General features: G+C 48.1%; 1 protein-coding gene across 1 annotated transcript; it reads left to right on the forward strand.

Moving 5' to 3' along the window:
* The first annotated feature begins 2,226 nt into the window (after positions 1 to 2,226).
* LOC102453648 (uncharacterized) lies at positions 2,227 to 5,757 on the forward strand. The gene is made up of 2 exons (XM_075937139.2): positions 2,227 to 2,485; positions 3,946 to 5,757. The coding sequence occupies exon 2, from the start codon at positions 4,287 to 4,289 to the stop codon at positions 4,941 to 4,943; it is 657 nt and encodes a 218-aa protein (XP_075793254.2). The 5' UTR covers positions 2,227 to 2,485; positions 3,946 to 4,286; the 3' UTR covers positions 4,944 to 5,757.
* The last annotated feature ends 16,696 nt before the right edge of the window (positions 5,758 to 22,453 follow it).

The following is a 22,453-nucleotide window of genomic DNA, read 5'->3' on the forward strand; positions in this document are numbered from 1 at the left end:
TTGATGTGCTCCTTCCCCACAGAGCTATCAGGATTTATTGGTGGGGAAACGGGATGTGTCCTGGCCCTGCCCCTTCCGGGGCAGCCCGGGGCCACTTCAAAAATTTCTGATGTAGCCCCCGGTCAAAAATTATTGCTAACTCCTGGGCTAGATGAACCTTTGGTCTGTAGGGGTGTAGGGGTGTCAGAATTAAACCATAAAACAAGTCTTTAGCATAGAGTTTTGTTGAACGCCATTCTTACTCATCCTGCCTAATGAGCATTGATGGATCTATCCTCCATGAATTTATCTAGCTCTTTTTTTTTTTAACCCTGTTAAAGTCTTGGCCTTCACAATATATTTTGGCAGGGAGTTCCACAGGGTGACTGGGCGTTGCATGAAGAAATACTTCCTTTCGCCTGTTTTCAACCTGCTACTTGTTAATTTTATTTGGTGACCTCTAGTTCTTGTCTTATGGGAACAAGTAAATGACTTTTTCCTTGCTCCTTTTTTCCACACCAGTCATGATTTGATGATCCTCTGTCGTATCTCCAGATACCCCTTCTCCTCTTAGAGGACAATTCCCAGTCTTGTTAATCTCTCTTCATATGGCAGCTAGGGATAGAAGTGACTAGTGGACTAGAGGATGAGCATAAGCTTATCGGATAGTCGACTATTGATGCAGCAAGGGTGGGGGAGCAAGAGCCAGTGCTGGGGAGAGAGAACTGGCTTAAAAGCTGGCTCTTTTCAGTCCTGTTTCCATGGAGGACAGGGGAGGTAGAGACACAGTGGGAAACAGAGGAAGCAGGGACTGAAACAGTCTCCACTCCTGCTGCTTCTGCTGTGATTCTGCTTTTGAAACGTACAAGAGCCCCGGCAGGGGGACTGTTCTCAAGAGAGCTGAAAGCAGTGAAATGATACAAAATTAAATACTACAAGACGTTCTCTTAATTTTGATGCATCCCAACTTCTCCAGTCAGATTTTTAACATTCTAAATGTTCACAACCATGTTTTACTTGTAGGCTTATTTTTGTTCAAATTGGTTTAATTCATTCTGCTGTTCTAGTACATTCCAATATATTCATAACCAGTGCTTTTTTTGTGACGATAGGCTCCGGTACTTTAATTGAATGGGATTCCCCTCTGTCATACCAGCACCTATTTCCTGAGGAGGCTTGGCTCCCAAACTTTTCGCTCAACAACTTTTCCATTTTGTGTTTTTCCCCTTTTTCTTTCTCTCGACAACTTTGAACTTGGAGTACCGGCACCTCTTTTCTTACAAAAAAAACACCGTTAATGACTATTGGTCCCCAGCTTTTCCTTTCCCTTATTTGAATGCTGATCTGGTAAAACATGAGTTGACTTGTTTCAGTTCAGTATGGATTAGATAATATAAAAATGTCTTTAATAAAGCCGAAGACACCTATGATTATTTTGACCTGTAGTTTTAATGCTGTACGGGCCTAATTCCATTTCAGGTAACTGAAATATGTTCTAGTATAAAATGTCATCCCAAGTAGAGCTTCCTGTGTTGTCTGTCTTATCCAAGCAATTGAGAGAGCTATTACGTGGTGCTACAAAGTGGCATTGAATAACGTATCTCCTATATTGGTTTGTTTTAATGTGCATTAAAAAGATTATTGCAAGAAAATACCCCTGTGGAGGAGTGTTCACTTTGAGGAGGATGTATACGTCCTCTTTTTAGCACTGGTTTGATTATATAAATTTTAATGATAGGACCACTATGTTGGGGCATATGGAAACAATTTACTTACCTAAAAGTTGTTGAGCAAACCAAGCAAACAAAAAGGACAAGGAAAAGAAGTTAAGGAAAACAAACAAACAAACAGGTTTTCCTTTTATCAGGAGAGCCGGCATTGTCCTTTTCAGGGCAGCCATTTTGAACTCTGTTTAAATTTAACATCCCTAACTCCCTCTCTCTCTCTGTAGTTCTGAGGCCCTGCACCTTCCAGGGGGCCAAAAACCGGCCTGTGACCACATATTAAAATTCCTGAAGTGACCCCCCCACACAGTGAAAATTATTGTCCACCCTTGGGTTAGGTGATTGGGCTTTCCTGGCCGTACAATCTGCCAAGTACATGTGGCACTGAGCAGCCTCTGATGATTCCATGTGCAGCCTGCTTGATTCCTAGAACTAACATTGAGTGAGTAGGGGTAATGCAGGGGGGAGAGGCTCAAAGATGCAGAGGGGCTGGCCAGGGGCAGGACAGGGTGTGGCAGTGACATCACAAGGCCCTTTTCGTCATCTCCGCTCATTGGTTAAAGGACATTGACAGGTGGTGAACTCACAGAGAGTCCATGACAATGGCCAGGTATGACAGGATGCGGGGCTGGGGCAATTTCAGACTCCCGTAGCTTTGTGGCCAGGAGTCATCTCAAGGTCTGCTCTTCTTACCTTGAGCGCTCCATGATCACGAAGAGGAATCTTCCTGGAATTTTCTACAAATCCAATTCTGAGAAAAGAGACACATCTCTGCGGAGAAGGTAAGAGCCTGTGATAGATTTGGTGCTGATGCTGCCTGACCTATCGGGAACCCTTCTTTTCCCTCCTAGGCTTTTTGTTCCTTTCCACTGGGGAGAGTGGAATTTGTGTCTTTTGTTTCCCTTTTCCCATAGCTTCCTGCCCTGCCAGAGTCTCACTGTTGAGTGGATGAGATAGTGATAGGGAGAAGACTCAGGACTTTGTACTTAGCTTCTATGAAAGTATTTTTAGGGACAAGCTGTGGTTGAAACATTTTTTCCAACTTCAGCTATTAAGCCATAACAAGACTATGAGGATCCTGAAGCCAGAGTAGACAGCCTAGGTCCTAGATTTTAGGTGGCTGAAAGTTCTTTGTTTCCCTCTCTCCACCAGCAGTAGCTCTGTCTCTTCCAGATTTAGCTTAAAGAAGCATGTCCTCATGTGCATATTGAGTCAGATCTTTGGGAGATGGTTGCATGTTCTGTTAAGAAAACACCATGGTGGTTACATTTTTACACTGTCGTGTGCTCACCCTTTGGAAACAGGCTTGCATAATATTTCTGTGGAGGATTGGCCTGTGTTCAACCACTTGCTGCTGTGGATAGTCGTGTTATAACAATAATGCAGCTAGTTTTGTGGCCTACTTGAATAACTCTTTTTCTAAGTATTTTTCTTTCTGAACTGTGGGAGATCTTATCTATGCTCAGTGTGTACCCTTAGCACTGGCAATATCATGTTTAACATAACTGTAGTCACAGTCTCTCAGGGTTGGAAATTGTTTTATGTAGATTTCTAAACTTGCCCCGTGGTCAAGCAGCGTAAGAAAAAGGACTCACTGGTTTCTCTTCTTAGCCATCCATTCAGTTGGCTGGATTTGAATATTGGAATTATTGCGGGAAAGCTAGCTTAATGAATAAGATTTTGCTGTGAAAGTAGTGATGTGAGTTATTCCTTCTTTGGGTAAAGAATCTACTTCTCCAAAATCTCATTTCGATTGTTGCATTGAGCCTGTTTGATATTGCAGTTACGCAGCACGTGGCAGCTCCCTCTAACAAGTTTAATTGGTAGAGGCTAGGATTGAGGAACAAAAGAAAGCAGATCTTGACAGACTCTTTAAAAGAGGCTGTTGGCTCTGGGTGGAAGGAGGTGGGAATGAGGCCACATGGACTAATCACCATCAAAAGATGTCGAGTGGCAATGACTGTTTTAAAATGTAAAAAGCAGTTCCCCTGTGCACCAAGGAGTGCAGTGTAAGAGCAGTAGTATGTGCCCTGAGGGGCTGAAAATACTGGTCGGTGCCAGAGTATTAGCAGCTAAACTACAAGTCCCTCTAATATTTCAGAGCTGTAAATGCCCCAGCCTTGCTCAAACTGCCTGTAGAGTTTGTTCTTGTGAATGTTTCCGGGATTATCTTTTGACATCTCTTGCTCTGTCTGACTTGTCTCCCCTTGGAGTACTGTTTTAACCCATCCCTCTTTTTCAGGGGTGTTCAAACTCCGGAACAGGGGACGTCGCAGCAGCCCTCTCGGGTGTCGTCGTCACAGTTCTTCCGGGTGACAGTGCTGCTGCCCTCAGGTGGTGGCATTGAAGCTTGCCCGGAGAAGAGTGCCGCAGCCCTCCCAGGTGTTGGCATCCCTGCCTTCCCAAGGGACCTCCCGGGTGAGCGCTTCCACGGCTCCGCCGCCCGCTCCTCCTCCCCCCACACCCACTGCTCCGGCTCAGCCCTGCTACCGTCACCTGTCTACCTTATTGAGCCAGGGCCTCCGCCGGTTGCAGCTGGCTGCTGAGTCAGCGGGCGGAACACAGGGGTCACGCGGCACCACCATGCCCCTACCACCCATCCAGCCTCCTGCTGCTGCGGCCTCTGGCCCCGCCACCACCCGTGTGCCGCCTAAGAGTCAGGTGGCTCCGAAGAATCGAGCACCGCCACCCAGGGAGAGGAATCCGCGGGGGGTGCCCCAGGCAGAGACCGGCCCCTTGCCCAACCCCCGCCTCTGCGCCTCCCTGCAGCAGCAGCAGCAGCAACAACAACTGTTACAGCCGCAGCCACCGCAGCAGCCACAGATGTCAAGCCCGACCCGTACCCGCGGCCACTCCATCAAGAACCCAGGTGCTGTGGCGAGGCTGGAGCCAAAGGCAACAGTCCCAGCGAAGCAGTACAACATCATCCTCACGGCCGACGCGACCAGACTGCTGATGCGACGGCATCTGGAGAAAGAGTGGGGGTTCAAGAATCCCATCGGCGACACTGGGCTACTGCCGGGTTCCCGCAGCACGGCCGGCCTAAACCTGACCTCGATCATTAAGATCTCCCTGCTGAACGAGAAGAATCGCTACGATGACGAGGAGTACGAGGAGGATCCGGCGCCGGGAGTCATGGACCAGGAGCTGGTGCGTAGGTGCATGGAGTGGCTACGTGGGGTGGAGGAAGCGAAGAGAGAGAGCAAGCTGGAAACTCTGCCCCACCTGTATGACCCCTGAGACAGCTCCTCGCGGCAATAGCAGAGGAAGGGTCCACTGATTTTGTGTATTTGCACATAAAGAAACGTTTTTTATTTATCTGAATAAATAATTAAAGCCTTTTGTGTTGCAACAGCAGATCCTTGGGAACTGTGAACGGGACTGTTCATCTGTTGCAGGCATCTGATTTTATTCAGTTCTGGGTTTGAAAGAGAAACAGTGACTACAGAAAGATAAGGGTGGGCCAATTAAGAGCCGGAGAATGCACAGGTTATGTTGGATAACCTTAATTTCCTTCCTAGACTAAAATGTCTGGGAGATAGATAGCTCTTACCCGGACATACAGTTTGGGCAAGAGATGGGTGGGAGAGGAAGGCATTGTGCATCATCAGTATGTAAATGGTGTAACACAGGGCTACTCAACATGCCATCCGTGGGCCGACCCGTTTATTTGTGGCCTGTGGTGCACTTTGGGTTTATGCGGGGCTCCACATACGACCCACAAGTGGGAGCCTAAAGAAAAAAGTAGTCAATATAATGGTCTTCTCTTGGTATGCGTTTTAGTAGTTAAATTCCTGGGACTGTCATTGCTCATTAAAAGTGCATATGGGTGGAAATAGAGTAAATATTACATTTTATAAATATCAGCAGAACTGACTAAAATAGGGCCTGCATGTTGTGTAGTCTTGCCTTAATCTTTTTGTTCCTGCCTGTCAGTTTGAGAGACGCTATTTGCATATGTCTATGCAACCACACTTAATTTGGGGCCCTGGGCATGTGCTGTGAGTATCACTGTGGCCTCCAGGGCTTCCAAAGTTGAGTAGCTCCCATCTAACTCTATCACTGCATGTCTAAATTAAACACTTTCCAATATGTTAAAAGCGATCTGTCCTGGTAAAAAAATCCGACAGTTTAAAGTTGCTACCCACTAATCATACTGTAGTGTTAGTGAGAACCTTTTCTCTGTGTGCCATGTTGTTCAAAAACCTAAAGTCACAGCAGAACAGTATTTAATTTAAAAAATGCTTAAATTTGACACTTTACACTTAGGTCTGAACAAAGACATTAATTATCTTACCCATTACAAAGATAGCTTCCCCAATTATCACCTCTAATATCATTAGCTCATGGACATTTACCTCCCCCACTCATCCCGCTTCTGTTCTGAAATTTGATTTGTCCTTTTCGTATGTGTTCATTTTTTTATAGTATCCTTTGATATATATGATCATGCCTATTTTCTTCCACTATTTGTTCTGAGGAAGTGGGTCTGGCCCATGAAAGCTCGTCACCTAATAAACCATCTTGTTAGTCTTTAAAGTGCTACATAGTCCTGTTTTTTGTTTCAGTAAAATAGAGTGGGTGAAATCCTGGCAGTGCTGGCATTAGGCATAAGCAATCCACGCAGATTGAGTAGCTCAAGGGGGCTCCCTATTTGCTTTCTTAGTGTTGGAGGTGTTGGGGAAATCTCGCTCCCCTGGGGTACAGAGCCCCCAGAAGGGTCCGAGGCTGGAGGTCAAAGCAGTGAGGCAGGAGAGAAATCTAGATGGAAAACCTTATTATGCATGCAGGCTGACAGCTACCAGAGTGAGAGCAGCAGCAGCAGCCCTGAGAGACAGGTTCAGGGATCCTTTAGACAGTATGTTCAGACAGTTTAATTGTTGACTGTTTTCTTTAACATAGCAAAGTCTCAGCAGAAGTACTCTGAGAGGTTTCTGTTCACACCAGAAGTGCTAGAAGTAAGTTTACAGTACAAAGGCAAATGAGAACCTGAGTGAGGAGTCTACAAGGCAAACTGTGACAAAGATAAGGGTTTACATGACAAATTGTGACAGACTAGGAGTCTTCATGAAGTTGAGATCGGAGGCATTGTAAGGGTCTTGATTAGAGTTAAGATGATTTCTCTCTGATACAGGGAGAGAGGCCTGGAAAACTTTTAACCCTTACAGCAGTTATCTTTGAGAGAGTTTTGATTTTCTGCACAGTCCCCCCTTAGACACAATTGGAGTTATTTGATTTTTCTCCCACAATTCCCCCCTTTAATACTCCTATTGGAGTATTACTCAAAGTTTATTCTGGACATTCTTAGGTATTCTTCTTTTGCTAGGATGAATTCTCATCTTAGAGGGAGGTTTTCTTTATCAGCTGGGTAAATGACCCACTGCCCATTTCCTGGATTTAACCATACTCTACGATAGCAGGTATTTTCTGGGATCCACCCCAGATCTTTACCAGTGCCAATTCTGCTTTCAAAACACAATGGAAACATGGTCCCTGGTGGATGTAATGTTTGAGTTAGGGGAATCCCTGAGGCAATCAGATTTTTATGCCAAATCTGCCTGTTCCCCCCTTGACTATGTACTCCTGGTACAGTGTTATCATTCTGGACATCTACCCACTCCCGCTCTCCTGTAGAATACTGACTACCAGTAAATCTGAATTTTAGGGGTCTGGTCCACAGGGAGGCAGGAGTTGGGATAAACTGTAATGGTAAAAGGACTTCAGTGCCTGTGATAAGCTGTTCATATATCCAACAGTCACTTGCATTGGTGAGGGACACAGCCTTCTGCAGGGCTTCCCGATAAGGGTGGGGAAAGTTATATACTAAGGCTACTCTGACTACTCAAAGAGGGAAAACAATCCTCATCCTATTATAGTATTTTAAATCTCTAAAGTAGAAAGGATAATAATAATATAGTAATTAGCTAGCACCTAGCAAAGCAGTCTCTTTAACTAAGCTTAATCAGTTAGTATTCTTTGGCTTGCCTCTGCAGGCACTCTTCGAGATTTCATAGTCTCTCAGTTCACTCAATACTGGAAAGGATTCCCCTTTGTGAGAGCTACAGGGTGCCAGGCTCACCTGTAGGTCTTTGCTGGCACAGTCCTACCTCTCAGGCTGTACCTTAAAGCTCCTGGTGGAGGCCGGTTTGGTAACAGTCTGGTTTGAGAGTCTGCCGCCTCGGTCCGCTGAACTTCATCCTCAGGTGATTCCTCCGGGGAGGGTCCTGGGTGACGGGGTCAGTCAGCTCTGTTGGAGCTGCAGTTCAGCGTACGTGACTTGCGTGGATCCACGAGGGGCGCTCCTTCACCTTTACGGCTGTGTGGGTGACGAGCAGCCATTGGAACTGTCCTTCCCACCGGGCTGCCAGGCAGTTCTTTCTGCGATGTTCCTTCACAAACACGTAGTCGCCTGGTTGGATGTTGTGGCACGGTACATCAGTAGATACTGGGAGGGCTTCCTTCACCTGCAGGTGCAAGCTTTCCTAACCGTCACTTTATGTCTAGGTTTCTTCTTTCTGTGTGGCCACTAGCCTGTGGGTCTCCTCCTGCAACATTAAACTGCTTACAAATCACACATGAATTAGATACCCTTGCAGCTTCTAGGTGCACGCCTGGGGCGTACCATTGTTTTAGGATCTGTGAGGCCACCCCCCTTTTGCTCATGTGTGTCATCCGATGAGACACCTGAGCAAGCTGCCGTGTGAGAGATCTTGGGGCGACCGGGCGGCCATCAGGTGCAACCATTATCCCAGCTGGGGATAAGGAGCAGCCTGCTTTCTCCCAAAGGGTTTTCTCCGCAGGTTGAGCAGCTTGCTGTAGTTCTATCAGGTCCTGCAAAGAAACAGGGAGAGAAAGAGAGACCAGAATCTGAAAGGGAACCAGAGATCCGTGTGCTGCTGCATGTCTGGCCACTGCATCAGCACTCCCATTACCCAGAGAAACAGGATCAGTGGCACCTGTGTGGGCCGGGCAATGGGTAATAGAGAGGGATGTGGGTAGCTAAATGGCATCAAGGAGTTGGGAGATAAGGGGACCATGAGAGATAGAGGAGCCAGAAGAGATAAGGAAACCTCGTTGTTTCCAAATTTGTCCTGTGGCATGACAGACAGAGAAAGCACACTTTGGCTGTCTCTAAACTACATGCCTCTGTCAGCAGAGGCATGTAGATTAGACAGATAGGCAAAGGCAAATGAAGCCGCGATTTAAATGATCGCGGCTTCATTTACATTTACATGGCTGCTGCGCTGAGCCGACAAACAGCTGATCAGCTGTTTGTTGGCTCACGCGCTAGTCTGTACATTCCCCCTGTCGACATCAAAGCCCTTTGTCGGCAGCCCCGTTATTCCTCGTGGGATGAGGTTTACCGTGGCTGCCGACAAAGGGCTTTGATGTCGACAGGGGGAACGTCCAGACTAGCGCGCGAGCCGACAAACAGCTGATCAGCTGTTTGTTGGCTCACGCGCTAGTCTGTACATTCCCCCTGTCGACATCAAAGCCCTTTGTCGGCAGCCCCGTTATTCCTCGTGGGATGAGGTTTACCGGGACTGCCGACAAAGGGCTTTGATGTCGACAGGGGGAACGTCCAGACTAGCGCGCGAGCCGACAAACAGCTGATCAGCTGTTTGTCGGCTCAGCGCAGCAGCCATGTAAATGTAAATGAAGCCGCGATCATTTAAATCGCGGCTTCATTTGCCTTTTCTGAACAAACAAATCTACATGCCTCTGCCGACAGAGGCATGTAGTTTAGACGTACCCTTTGAGTCAGTATAAATAGCAGCAGACTGTCCGGAAACTAAAAGGCAAGCACAAATTAAAGTGATGAGCTCAGCAGCCTGAGCTGATTTGATTCTTGGAAGAGAAAAGGCCTCTAAAACATCATTACCTGAGACCACTTCATATCCAGCCTCTAGCTTACCAACTGAATTTCTTTTACATGAGCCATCAGTATACAATACAAGATCTGCATTTTCCAGCGGCTGATCAGACAAATCTTGGCGAGGCTTCACACAGTGCTCAAGCAATTCTTCACGGGTATGGGTATGTGGTTCACCGTCAGAGGGTAAAGGAAAAAGAGTAGCTGAGTTAAGTACATTACATCTTTGAATTACCACATTTGGGGAAGAGGGGATAACATTCTCATACCGGGTTTGTCTCTGAAGAGACAGGTGCTGGGTGCGGTGTCGCTGTAAGAGAGCAGAGACAGCATGAGGGACCTGTAAGATAATGCTGTGGCCCAATGTGACAGGTTGGGCTTTTTCAAGTAATTCAGCAGTAGCTGCAACTGCCATCAGGCAAGGTGGGAACCCACGGGCTACTGAGTCCAGTGTTGCAGAAAAATAAGCTACTGGACGAGGTGTGGGTCCAAGGGGTTGACAGAGAACTCCAGCTGCAATTCCATCCTGCACATGACAAAACAGAGTAAAGGGCTTGCTATAATTAGGTAAGCCCAGAGTGGGGGTCTGTGAGAGAAGAGTTTTAAGGGAAAGGAAAGCAGATTCACATTGGGGACCAGGTCACTGGGTCAGGAGCTGAGTCTATGAATAGAATAGTAAGGGGTCTGGTGAGTCCAGAAAAGTTAGGAATCCATTGTCCGCAATATCCTGCATCACCCAGATATTTGTGTACCTGACATTTGGCTAAAGGGCAATGAATGGAAAGAACTTGTGAGATTTGCTCAGGTGTTAACTGGCAGCCATCTCCTGAAAGTAAATGTCCCAAGTACTGAACTCTTTGTTTTACAAATTGCAATTTGGCTTTGGAAGCCTTGGGAGCCTTTTCAGCATGACACTTTAACACATACAAGGTATCAGTTTTACACCCTTTCTCAGTTTTGCTAGCAATTAACACATTATCAACATACTGAACCAACACAGAGCTGCAGGGAAGAGGGATAGAATTAAGGTCAGCTTTTTTAAAAACTGAGAAAACAGAGTGGGGCTTTCACAATAACTTTGGGGAAAACATGTCCAGGTTAATTGACAACCCTGAAATGAAAAGGCAAAGAGAAATTGGGAATTCTTATGTACTGGAATAGAAAAGAAGGCAGAACATAAATCTATTACAGAAAACCATTTAGAAGTGTGTGGAATAGAGGAAAGAATAGTAGCAGAGTTAGGTATTACTGGAAATCTAGGGATTGCAAACTTCTTAATGGCTCTTAGGTCTTGTATAAATCTATAGATTTGCTGTCAAATTTTTCCTCCTTTTTCACTAGTAGTATAGGTGTATTACATGGTGAAGTTTTATAAACAAGTATCCCTTGTTCAAGGAGGGAAGAGATTACAGGCTTAATGACCTCTTGTGCCTCCCTAGACAATAGATACAGGGGTACCCTTGAGAAAGGCTTGTTGTGTCTGTATGGGTACGTCTACACTACAGCGCTAGTTCGAACTAACTTAGTTCGAATTAGTTAATTCGAACTAAGCTAATTCGAACTAACGCGTCTAGAACTAAAAACTAGTTCGAATTAGCGTTTTGCTAATTCGAACTAGCAAGTCCACATTGAGTGGACTCTGAACAGGGCTTAAGGATGGCCGGAAGCAGTGCCGGCAGGGCATCAGAGGAGGACTTAGAGCGTGGAGATGCTGTCTCAGGCTAGCCGAGGGCTGCACTTAAAGGGTCCCGACCCCCACCCCGGACACACAGTTCTAAGGGGTGCCCCGCTTGCAAAGAAGTTCTGGCTTGGAGTGCCTGGAGTACCCACACTGGGCACATCACACCACTTGGCCATCAGCCCGGCTGCACTTGCCTCAGGCTGCCATCTGGGGAGAGGGGGCAATCGGGGGGCTGCAGGAGAGCTTCCACCCCCAGAAGCCCACAGAGCCAGCCCAGTCCTCCCCATCGGGGGCTCGTACCCCATTCCTCCCTCACCCCCTTCCACTTATCCTTCCTTAGCCCCCCTTCTTATTGATGTATAAAATAAAGATAACGTTTCTTCCAACATTGACTCTGTCTTTATTGAACAAAACTGGGGGAGACTGGGAAAAGGAGGTGGGAGAGGGGAAGAGAAAGGCTGGGAGAGGGGAGGGCAACTAACATGATCAGGGGTTGGAAACAGGTCCCAGATGAAGAGAGGCTACAGAGACTGGGACTGTTCAGCTTAGAAAAGAGGAGACGGAGGGGGGACAGGATAGAGGTCTCTAAAAGCAGGGGTTGGGTGGAGAGGGTGCATTCATAAAAGTTCTTCCTGAGTTCCCATAAAGAAGGACTAGAGGACACCAAAGGAAAGGAATGGGTAGCAGGCTTGAAACTAGTAAGAGAAAGTTGTTCTTCTTGACAAAGCAAATAGTTAACCTGCGGAACTCCTTGCTGCAGGAGGCTGTGAAGGCTGGAACTAGAACAGAGTTTAAAGGGAAGTGAGATCAAGTCATGGAGGTTGGGTCCATGGAGTGCTATTAGCCAGGGGGTAGGAGTGGTGTCCCTGCCCAAGGTTTGTGGAAGGCTGGAGAGGGATGGCACGAGACAAATGGCTTGGTCACTGTCTTTGGTCCATCCCCCCCAGGGTCCCTAGGATTGGCCGCTGTCGGCAGACAGGCTACTGGGCTAGATGGACCTTTGGTCTGACCCAGGACGGCCATTGTAAGCTCAGGGCTCAGGGGTCTCAGTGGACCCCCTTGATTTTCATGCACACCTGCTCCTGGGTGGCCAGGCTGGCAGCTCTCCTACCCTAGACGGCCACTTTCCTGTGCCTAGTGCGGAGATCGTGGACGAGGTCCACGATGTCCGCACTAGCCCAGGAATGTGCCCGCCTCTTGCGGTCCAGGGCAAGCTCCCGGGAGCCGCCAGCCTGGTCCCGGGAAGAGGGGGTGGGCTGGGGGGCATCGGGTGGCTGGCTCGAGCCATGCCAGGTGCAGGGTCTGCTGGCTGGGTGCTGGCAGGCTTGCACCTGGCACGGGCACCGTAGCCAGCCCGTGCCCCTTTAAGGGGTCCGGGGCCGGGAGGGGGGCATAGAGTTTCCCTGGTGTTGGCCAGAGTGGCCACCAGGGAAACCTGGGGAGGGCTAGCCTCCCACTAGTTCGAATTAAGGGGCTACACACCCCTTAATTCGAACTAGCTAGTTCGAACTAGGCTTAATCCTCGTGCAATGAGGTTTACCTAGTTCGAACTAAGCGCTCCGCTAGTTCGATTCAAATTCGAACTAGCGGAGCGCTAGTGTAGCGCCTAGGAAAGTTAGTTCGAACTAACATCCGTTAGTTCGAACTAACTTTTCAGTGTAGACATACCCTCTGAGAGTAGTAATGCCATCAAATTTGGAGCCTGATGGGGGGAAGGTCAACAAATATCCCTTCCTCTCTACTGAAGGTTTGCACCCAATTTACACCACAAGTCACGTCCCATAAGATTTACAGGAGAACAGGGAGATAACAGGAAAGAATGTTCAGCTGACAAGGGTCCAAAGGAGGTGGGGGTGCAGATGGCACATCTGGGGAATCAAGCTGTTTCTTTAGAGTAGCCAATTCTTGCTGCAGCTTTTCAATAGAATCTATTTGGCTAGCCATAATGCTTTTTTCTTACTGACACATCCTCCCAGAGGCACCAATATTCCATCTGGTTAGGATGTTTTTCCTCGAGGAAAACTCTAAGATAAGCAAGCTTTTCTAAGTCAAAGCTCTAGTTGCCATTTATTCTGGGTGTAGCCCTTCTGCCGGATAGGCCTGGCAGGAACCAGGGCTGGGTTCAATATCTTGGGGTCAATCTCACAAAGAACCGGCTCGAGCCCCCACCCAGTGATCTGGGAAATTCACGCACCCCTGGGCGCCTCTGAGAGGCAATGCTTCCCCACTCGCAAGCACTGAGTCTGAGTGTAGGAAAAGAACATTTAATGAAACAGAGGAAGAATTGATACGGCATTAGCTTGGGGGAAAACACCACAAACAGAGTTCATAACCCAAACATGAGCCCCCACCCCGGCCAATATTCGCTCGAAGTCCACCGACTCCCCAAAAGTCTCTGTCCCCACAAGTCTCTGTGCCACCCAGAGTCCCAAAGTTCACCCACAGGGTTTCACCTCCCAACCTGGGTAGAAATGGGGGTGGGGAGATAGGTAGGGGGCACCTTATACGAAACTCCGCTACGCTTCACCAGCTGTCTCGTCCCACACCTCTGGACGCTCCGCTGGGCACCTGTCGCCGCTTCTCGCCTGCTGCCGCTCCACACCACGCCACTGGTCGCCGCTCCTCACCTGCCACCGCTCCATGCCACGCCGCTAATGGCCGCTCCTCGCCTGCCGCCGCTCCATGCCACGCTGCTAATGGCCGCTCCTCACCTGCCGCCGCTCCACGCCACGCCGCTGATGGCCGCTCCTCACCTGCCGCCGCTCCACGCCATGCCGCTAGTCGCCGCTCCTTGCCTGCTGCCACTCTACTGGCTGCAGTAGGTCTGGCTGTCAGCCAAACCAGTGATTTCAGCTTAGTGATTTCAACTCTCAGCCAAACCAGTGATTTCAGCTCTCAAATATCAGAGGGGTAGCCGTGTTAGTCTGAATCTGCAAAAGCGACGAGGAGTCCTGTGGCACCTTATAGACTAACTGAAGTGTAGGAGCATAAGCTTTCGTGGGCAAAGACCCACTTCGTCAGATGCATGTAGTGGAAATTTCCAGAGGCAGGAATAAATATGCAGGCCAGGATCAGGCTGGAGATGATGAGGTGATCCAATCAAGGAGGATGAGGCCCACTTCTAGCAGCTGATCTGGAGGTGTGAATTCCAAGAGAATAGAAGCTGCTTTTGTAGTTAGCAAGCCATTCACAGTCTTTGTTTAATCCAGAGTTGATTGTGTCAAACTTAAAGATGAACTGTAGCTCAGCAGTTTCTCTTTGAAGTCTGGTCCTGAAGTTTTTTTGCTGCAGGATGGCTACTTTTAGATCTGCAATTGTGTGTCCAGGAAGATTGAAGTGTTCCCCTACAGGTTTTTGTATGTTGCCATTCCTAATATCAGATTTGTGTCCATTGATTCTTTTACGTAGGGACTGTCCTGTTTGGCCGATGTATATAGCAGTGGGGCATTGTTGGCACATGATGGCATATATTACGTTGGTGGATGTGCAGGAGAATGTACCAGTGACAGTATGGCTGATCTGGTTAGGTCCTGTGATGGTGTTGCTGGTGTATATATGTGGGCAGAGTTGGCACCGAGGTTTGTTGCAAGGATTGGTTCCTGAGTTCGAGTTATTATGGTGCGGTGTGTAGTTGCTGGTGAGAATATGCTTCAGGTTGGCGGGTTGTCTGTGGGCAAGGACCGGCCTACCTCCCAAGGCCTGTGAGAGCGAGGGATCATTGTCCAGGATGGGCTGAAGATCGCTAATGATGCGTTGGAGAGGTTTTAGCTGGGGACTATAGGTGATGGCCAGTGGTGTTCTGTTGGTTTCTTTCTTGGGCTTGTCCCGTAGCAGGAGGCTTCTGGGTACACGTCTGGCTCTGTCAATCTGTCTCCTCACTTCCTCGTGTGGGTATCGCAGTTTACAGAATGCTTGTTGAAGGTCTTGTAGGTGTAGGTCTCTGTCTGAGGGGTTGGAGCATATGCGGTTGTACCTCAGTGCTTGGCTGTAAACAATGGATCGTGTGGTGTGTCCGGGATGGAAACTGGAGGCATGCAGGTAAGTATAGCGGTCGGTAGGTTTTCTGTATAGGGTGGTATTGATATGACCGTCACTTATTTGTATCGTGGTGTCCAGGAAATGGACCTCCCGTGTAGATTGGTCCATGCTGAGGTTGATGGTGGGGTGGAAGCTGTTGAAATCATGGTGAAATTCTTCCAGAGTCTCCTTCCCATGGGTCCAGATGATGAAGATGTCATCGATGTAGCGTAGGTAGAGAAGGGGTGTAAGTGGACGAGAGCTGAGGAAGCGTTGTTCCAGGTCAGACATAAAAATGTTGGCGTATTGTGGGGCCATGCGGGTGCCCATAGCAGTGCCACTGGTCTGGAGGTATATGTTGTCACCAAATCTGAAATAGTTGTGTGTGAGGATAAATTCACAGAGTTCAGCCACCAGTTGTGCTGTGGCATCATCAGGAATACTGTTCCTGACAGCTTGTACTCCATCTGCATGTGGGATGTTAGTGTAGAGAGCCTCTACATCCATGGTGGCTAGGATGGTGTTTTCTGGAAGATCACCTATGCATTGTAGTTTTCTCAGGAAATCCGTAGTGTCACGAAGGTAACTGGGAGTGCTGGTGGCGTAGGGTCTGAGCAGAGAGTCCACATAGCCAGACAGTCCTTCAGTAAGAGTGCCAATGCCCGAGATGATGGGGCGTCCGGGATTTCCAGGTTTGTGGATCTTGGGTAAAAGATAGAACAACCCTGGTCGGGGCTCTAAAGGTGTGTCGATTTGTTCCTGTGTTTGTTTGGGGAGTGTCCTGAGCAGATGGTGCAGTTTCTTAGTATATTCCTTAGTGGGATCTGAGGAAAGTGGCCTGTAGAATTTGGTATTGGAGAGTTGTCTGGCAGCCTCCTTTAGGTAGTCAGGCCTGTTCATGATGACAACAGCACCTCCTTTGTCAGCCTCTTTGATTATAATGTCAGAGTTGTTCCGGAGGCTGTGGATGGCATTGCGTTCTGCACGACTGAGGTTACCAGGCAAGCGATGCTGTTTTTCCACAATTTAACAGTTAACAACCTTGTAGAGCTAAACAACTGTAGTGGGCACACCCACCCCTCCTTTCAGCTGGCTGACAGCAAGCAGCAGTTCAGCCCCTGCTTACATGGGAATTCCCCTGAGTACAGCCATTCCAAATGCTCGATAATTTCTTAATTCTCCTTAGTTTCAAACCTGCCGGCAATTACCTAGCTGACTGTAAATTCTTATCATCTGAGACAAGGGAGTCCCAGGCTGTGAGAAACCTTTCCCCTCAGTCGGAGACAGATTTGAGGGAGCAATCCCACCCATGTTAGCACTGTCCTGTCCAAGGACAGCACAGGAGCCCAGCAGTACTACCCTCTCCAAGGATAGCACAGGCGTCCAGCAACACTACCCTCTCCAAGGATAGTGTGGGAGTCCACACAAACTGTCAGCTTCACTCACACTCCTTGTGTGCCGGGGGAAACCGCCCTTGCTTTCAGCAGCTGTTCAGTGCCACTGACAGCACCGGTGCGGCTGCGCTCCCGTTCCGGACTTCACTCACTCAAAACCATGCGCTTGGACTCGCCACCAATCAGTCAGCAACAAAATCCAACCCCTATTTGGCTATACCCAGCGTTTTCATTTTAAATCTCCCTCAAGCCTCTTCTAGAAAATTGTTGAGCAAAAGATGAGAACAGGGAGGCGGACTGGGGGATTTCAAATGGATCTCTTACCCTCCAGATGCACGCTGTAGTCCGTTCCTGTTCCCCGTCGTCAGCCTTTCCAACTGGAGTTCCAAGCCATCCCACTTCTGACACCAAATTGTTGGAGAAATCTTGCTCCCGTGGGGTACAGAGCCCCCAGAAGGGTCCGAGGCTGGAGGTCAAAGCAGTGAGGCAGGAGAGAAATCTAGAAGGAAAACTTTATTATGCATGCAGGCTGACAGCTACCAGAGTGAGAGCAGCAGCAGCAGCCCTGAGAGACAGGTTCAGGGATCCTTTAGACAGTATGTTCAGACAGTTTAGTTGTTGATTGTTTTCTTTAACATATCAAAGTCTCAGCAGAAGTAAAAGAAGGTCTTTCTGCTACAAAGACCTTTTACATCTGCACTTGAAAGGGAATCCTCTGAACTGTCATTCATGTTAAAATTCGACACTTGCCAACAAGGACTTAACAAGTCTTTGAACTTTCTCACCCATTACCAAGACAGTTTCCCCAATTATCACCTGTAATACCATTAACTCACAAACATCCCACTCTCCCTACCTTTAATATCAGCAATTCACAGACACTTACCTTCCTTCCTCCCCCTTCCCACCCCCCCGCATCCCCCTTCTGTTCTGCAATGTGATTTGTCCTTTTCATATTTGTTCATTTTTTTTAATTGTATCCTTTGGTATATATGGTTGTGACTACTTTCTTCCACTATTTGATCTGAGGAAGTGGGTCTGGCCCACGAAAGCTCATCATCTAATAAACCATCTTGTTAGTCTTTAAAGTGCTACATTGTCCTGCATTTTGCTTCAACTACCCCAGACTAACACGGCTACATTTCTATCACTATTCAGCAGAAGTACTCTGAGAGGTTTCTGTTCACACCAGAAGTGCTAGAAGTAAGTTTACAGTACAAAGGCACATGAGAACCTCAGTGAGGAGCCTACAAGGCAAACTGTGACAAAGATAAGGATTTACATGACAAATTGTGACAGACTAGGAGTCTTTATGAAGTTGAGATAGGAAACATTGTAAGGGTCTTGATTAGAGTTAAGATGATTTCTCTCTGATACAGGGAGAGAGGCCTGGAAAATTTTTTAACCCTTACAGAAGTTTTCTTTAAGAGAGTTTTGATTTCCTGCACAGTCCCCCCTTAGACACAATTGGAGTTATTTGATATTTCTCCCACAATGGCTCCTAAAATACTCTTCCTGTGGAGCTGCAGCAGGATTAACTCCCGGGGCCGGCATGAGCTGGAACTGAGCTGGGCTGCCTGTCCGCCAGCTCCTAAAATTCTTTTAATGCAGAATCGTAGCGGGGGTAGCTCCCGGGACCCAGCGCCAGCAAGAACTGAGCCAGGCTATGTACTGGGGGAGTGGGTGGGGTGCAGAAGGGAGCTTCGAGAAAGGGATTGGTGTGCAGGAGGAATGGAGTCTGAGAAGGAGTTTCGGTGAAGGGGGCGAATGTGATCTATGGCAGGGGACTGAGGTGCAGGGTTTGGGATGTCAGACCTTGGGAAGGAGACTGGGATGTCAGATCTGGGAAGGGGTAGGAGTGCAGGAGGGAGGCAGGTGTGCGGGGCAGAGGGCTGGGGTATCAGATGCAGGCTCTAGGCAGGAGACTTACCTCCCCACCACGTGCTTGTGTGAATAACTGAGCAGGAGGAGAGGGGGTAAGGTGCTTTGGGGGTGCCTGTTGTTCTAACAGGCAGCTCCTCCAGAAATTGGCCAGTGGGATCATGCTGGGGGTGGGGACAGTGACTGAAACTCCCCCCCCCCCCCCCCGTCTGCAGGATTACAGTTTAGAAAGGGAAATGGGGCCATGCAGCTGCGTTTGTGAGCAACATGCGGGACAAGCAGGGGGCCTGCCCGGAGCTCCCTGCTGCCTCTGCAGGCTGGATCTGGTGGCTTGGTGGGCCATACTTTGCCCAGGCCTGGTTTACACTGTCACTTCACTGCACCAGAACTTTCTGGCTCAGTGAAGCAAGTTACAGGCCTGTGAAGCGCCAGGGGAAAAAGCCTCCAGCTCCCAGGATCTTTAGCTGCTCCCTTGGCCCCAGTTCCCTGTGAGGTGCGTGTCTGCAGGGGCACATGCCAAAAATGTCAGTCCCGCCACAGTGTGTGTAGTGTAAGGAGTTAGATCGAATTAACGTTTAATGCCGCGTCTAGCCGCGGGCAATTAGTTCAGAATAAGGGAGATTTAAAAATGGCGGCACCTGGGAACATGCAAATGAAGCCCAGGATATTTAAATCCCGGGCTTCATTTGCAACTCCGGTTGCCCTCATTTGCCTACTTAGCTCGAACTAACGAGCTAGTGTAGACATACCCTAGCAGTGCTGTGGCACAGGTTGTTGATAGAGATCCTGGTACCTTCCTGTTCCCTCTCCTAATCAACTGCTTTATGATCTTCAAATAGCTGTGTGCCATTTTGCAACTCACCTTTCTTTCAGTTAGGAAACACACTAGCACAAACATTTACTCATTTGCATGTGATATATTTTTGCAAGTGTTGTTAAAGATCCAAACTCAGGGATCTGTAACCTTTGCTGGGTCAGGGGCAGTAGACGCACAGAAAAGTCAGTCAGGGGCTGTACACAAGTGAGAAGTGCAACAAAAAAAGGCCACTCTAACATGACCTCTACTAAAGGGGGGGAGGGAGTCCAGACTAGTAGATTGTGCGCTCCAGCTCCTCAAAGCTGGGGGGGGAGCCCCAAACCTCAGGAGCTGGATCTAAGCAAGCACCCCTGGTGAAAATCCTGCAAGACATTCTGTATTCATCAGTGGAACTGATCAACAGGAGTAAAATGAGTCACATGAACATTTACAGCACCAGGGCTGTGTGGCTTGAAACATTTTAAAAAATCTAAACCTATTACATGTTCTGCTGATACTATTCATTAGGGACATGAATGTTTAACCACTGGGAGCTTTGGAGCAGCTCCCTACCTGCCCCAGGCAAGGGGCTGCTCCAGCCCTCCAGGACATGGGGGAACTACAGACAGAGACTGTTTCCTTGGGCTGGGCAACCCATAAACAGAGGCTGCTCCCGCAGGGTACTCTGGCCCACCCCCAGCAGGAGCTGCTCCAGCCCGTCCAGCGCAGGCACTGCCTGTAGTGGGGAGGGGAGAAAGAGCAAGGGTACGTCTACACTACAGCACTAATTCGAACTCACTTAATTCAAATTAGTTAATTTGGACTAAGCTAATTCGAACTAATGCATCCAGACTAAAAAACTAGTTTGAATTATCGTTTTGCTAATTCGAACTAGCATGTCCCATTGAGTGGACCCTGAACCGAGGTTAAGGCTGGCCGGAAGCAGTGCCGGCAGGGCATCAGAGGAGGACTTAGAGCGTGGAGCTGCTGTCTCAGGTTAGCCGAGGGCTGTGCTTAAAGGGACCCGACCCCCACCCCGGACAGACAGTTCTCAGGGGTTCCCCGCTCGCTTGTCTAACTCGATGAGCGACAGCAAAGCAGTCCTGGCTTGGAGTGCCCTGAGTGCCCACGCTCAGCACATCACAGCACTCAGCCATCAGCCTGGCTGCACTTGCCGCAGGCTGCCATCTGGGCGGGGGGGTTAATTGGGGGCTGCAGGAGAGCTTCCACCCTGAGGAGCCTGCAGAGCCACCCCATCCCTCCCTCACCTCCTTCCACTTACCCTTCCCTAGCCCCTCTTCCTGATGTACAAGATAAAGGACAATTGTGTTCAAAAATAGAAACTCTCTTTATTGACCAAAACTGGGGGAGACTGGGAAAAGGAGGTGGGAGAGGGGAAGAGAGAGGGTGGGAGAGGGGAGGGCAACTAAAATGATCAGGGGTTGGGAACAGGTTCCATATGAAGAGAGGTTAAAGAGACTGGGACTTTTCAGCTTAGAAAAGAGGAGACTGAGGGGGGATATGACAGAGGTCTATAAAAGCACGAGTGGTGTGGAAAGGGTGCATAAAGAAAAGTTCTTCATTAGTTCCCATAATAGAAGGACTAGAGGACACCAAATGAAATGAATGGGTAGCAGGCTCCAAACTAATAACAGAAAGTTCTTCGTCACAAAGCAAATAGTCAACCTGTGGAATTCCTTGCTGCAGGAGGCTGTGAAGGCTAGAACTATAACAGAGTTTAAAGAGAAGTGAGATAAAGTCATGGAGGTTGGGTCCATGGAGTGCTATTAGCCAGGGGGTAGAAATGGTGTCCCTGGCCTCTGTTTGTGAAAGGCTGGAGATGGATGGCACGAGACAAATGGCTCGGTAGGCAGAGGTTGCTTTGGCCTAAGCGATGTTATTTTCCAGTTCTCTTTTAAAAAATTGAGAGTTTCAGTCCAAATTTCTTCCAAATTACAGTTTTCAATTCAGAAAATGGGTTTTCAATATAGGAAAAGTGGTGTGTTGAAAATTGTATGGGACCTAGCTGAATGTGCATTATATAACTTCTCAGTAACAGATTTTAGGGTGTAGTTCAGCCCAAGTTGAAAATATTTAAAATTGAAGTGTCATAAATGTTTACCATTCTTTTCGGTGCTTTTTTAAAAAAGCACTGTAAAGTGTCTTTGGAAGTAGCTGTAGCTTCTGTAGTTAGTTCTGTACATAGATTCACATACGATATAAAAGGCTACCTCTGTATGAGAATGTAAACTTTGCAGTGTACCATAGTGGCTAGTTCTTAAGTTTGCCAAGGGTTGGTGAGGCAGTTTGCACAACAGGATGCTGATGGAAGGACTGACTGTACCATTGCAACTGTTCCAGTGCAGCACTGACGATGGATAGACATGCATACGGAAAATGCAACCTAACCTATGCACTCTTTATGACAATTGTGTCCATAGATTTTATAGGGGTGCTAAGGTTTTCATTTGAGGTTACACATGGAGATACAACCTTTGACATTTGCAATGAATTGTGGAGTCCAACATTTATCAATTATCTTTGCAGCCCAAATAAAAACACTGACACGACATAAGAAATACTAATACCAGAACTGTGGCTAAGTGGAGCTTAACTATTGTTTATTTTTTATCCATTAGGGATGTAATAGTGTAGTCAATTAATCAATAAGCAAAAGCTTGTAGGTTAATGCTAGAGACAACATGTATTCCCCAGTCCTGCCAGTACATTTTTTAGCAGGCTGGGCAGCAGTCTGGCTGAGTTCCAGCTCACACCAGGTCTGGAAGCTTGGGCCCCTCCTACATGGGGCTGCAGCCTCTTTCTGGGTATGTCTACACTACCCTCCTAGTTCGAACTAGAAGGGTAATGTAGGCATACCGCACTTGCAAATGAAGCCCGGGATTTGAATTTCCCGGGCTTCATTTGCATAAGCGGGGAGCCGCCATTTTTAAATCCCTGCTTGTTCAAACCCCGTGTAGCATGGCTACACGGGGCTCGAACGAGGTGTACTGGTAGTTCGGAATAGGAATCCTAGTCCGAACTACCTAGTTCGAGCCCCGCTTATGCAAATGAAGTTCGAACTAGCGGGGTAGTGTAGACATACCCTCT

Source organism: Pelodiscus sinensis, chromosome 9 (genome assembly GCF_052426305.1).
Source record: "Pelodiscus sinensis isolate ZL-2025 chromosome 9, ASM5242630v1, whole genome shotgun sequence".
NCBI classification, from domain to species: domain Eukaryota; kingdom Metazoa; phylum Chordata; order Testudines; family Trionychidae; genus Pelodiscus; species Pelodiscus sinensis.